At 44.7% G+C, this 1,245-nt stretch overlaps 1 protein-coding gene across 1 annotated transcript; it reads right to left on the bottom strand.

Annotated features, from left to right (window-relative positions):
* Positions 1 to 412: 412 nt before the first annotated feature.
* On the bottom strand, positions 413 to 776 carry SARC_16558 (hypothetical protein; the record flags this gene model as incomplete). The annotated part of the gene is made up of 2 exons (XM_014289336.1): positions 413 to 565; positions 685 to 776. Coding segments are annotated over 2 exons (245 nt in total), but the record flags the coding sequence as incomplete, so codon positions are not given.
* Positions 777 to 1,245: the final 469 nt, after the last annotated feature.

Raw genomic sequence — 1,245 nt, 5'->3', positions numbered from 1 at the left:
ATAAATACTGACTGAACGCCTTGGGTGGCAAGAACAAATGGCAATCGACGTTATTATAAGACTGAAGACACATCTACCGGCTTTAAAAAATTACAGCCCAAATCGATGTTGTGATCACCTCGGAGACACAAAACACCACTTTCAGTCGATTGTACATAATCACAACTTGCATCAAACAGGGCAAACGAACAGCAGGGACATACACACACGTTTAGAATCGATCCTAGACACAGACCGAGGTCTCAGGTCAAACCCTACAACGATAAACCTTACAACGATAAACCCTACAATGACAAACCCTACAACGATAAACCTACAACGATAAACCCTACAACGATAAACCCTACAACGATAAGCCTTAACCGAGAATAGTACACAGACAGCAAACGGAGACACCATCACATCCCCTTACCGTGTGGGCGATCCAGAGTGGTTATAGTATGTTTCGCTGTCTGCATCTGAGTCTGCCACTGGTTCCGTACTGATGACATCGTGGATAGTTTGGGCTATGGTGGCTGCCACACCTGCCACCAGCGATCGAGCCCATCCGTTGGGACTGAAGGCACTATGTGGTGCAAGTACAATATATGAATACATGAATACATGAATATATATATATATATAGGTTTTACACACAGACACAGACACAGAGACATAGGCTCACGTGCCACTCATTGGGCGTACCTGGTGTTCTGTGCGTTGCGTCGTGCTTTCTTAGCGATGAGTTGGCTTCGCCTAAGTGCAGCGGCGGGATTAGCATTGTTGGCTCTTGACATGGCGACTATTTTAGGCACATCCGGCATACGGTACGTTGTCTTCTGATTGGACGGGGGAATGCCGCATTCTGATTGGCTGCTATTTTTGGCCTGGAGCAAACACAGGGATCGAAGGTATAATGCGTGGGCGAGGTGAAGCAAGAGAAGAGAAGCCTACTGTGCACAAGTAACACCACATCACACTAAAACCCTAAACTATAATCGCAATTTGACGTGGTAATAGATACGAATACCTTTTCGTGTGATGTATTTGTGTCCCTGAGAAGATAAAGGAATTCCTTATACCTTGCACGCAAATAGGTGGAAGCATATGGAGCTATATGGGTAACACTACACTAGAGCCACAGGGCAAGCTGTGGTTGCTGAATCAGCTGGTATGAGACGCGGACCAATACCAGCAGGCCTGGATTGTACCGTTTTATATCCAAAATTGAATATATATCTATATATCTATATATATATATATATG

Source organism: Sphaeroforma arctica (genome assembly GCF_001186125.1).
Source record: "Sphaeroforma arctica JP610 unplaced genomic scaffold supercont1.8375, whole genome shotgun sequence".
In the NCBI taxonomy this organism is placed as follows: domain Eukaryota; class Ichthyosporea; order Ichthyophonida; genus Sphaeroforma; species Sphaeroforma arctica.
The sequence above is the reverse complement of the archived record's forward strand: the minus strand, read 5'-3'. Positions and strand labels throughout refer to the sequence as shown.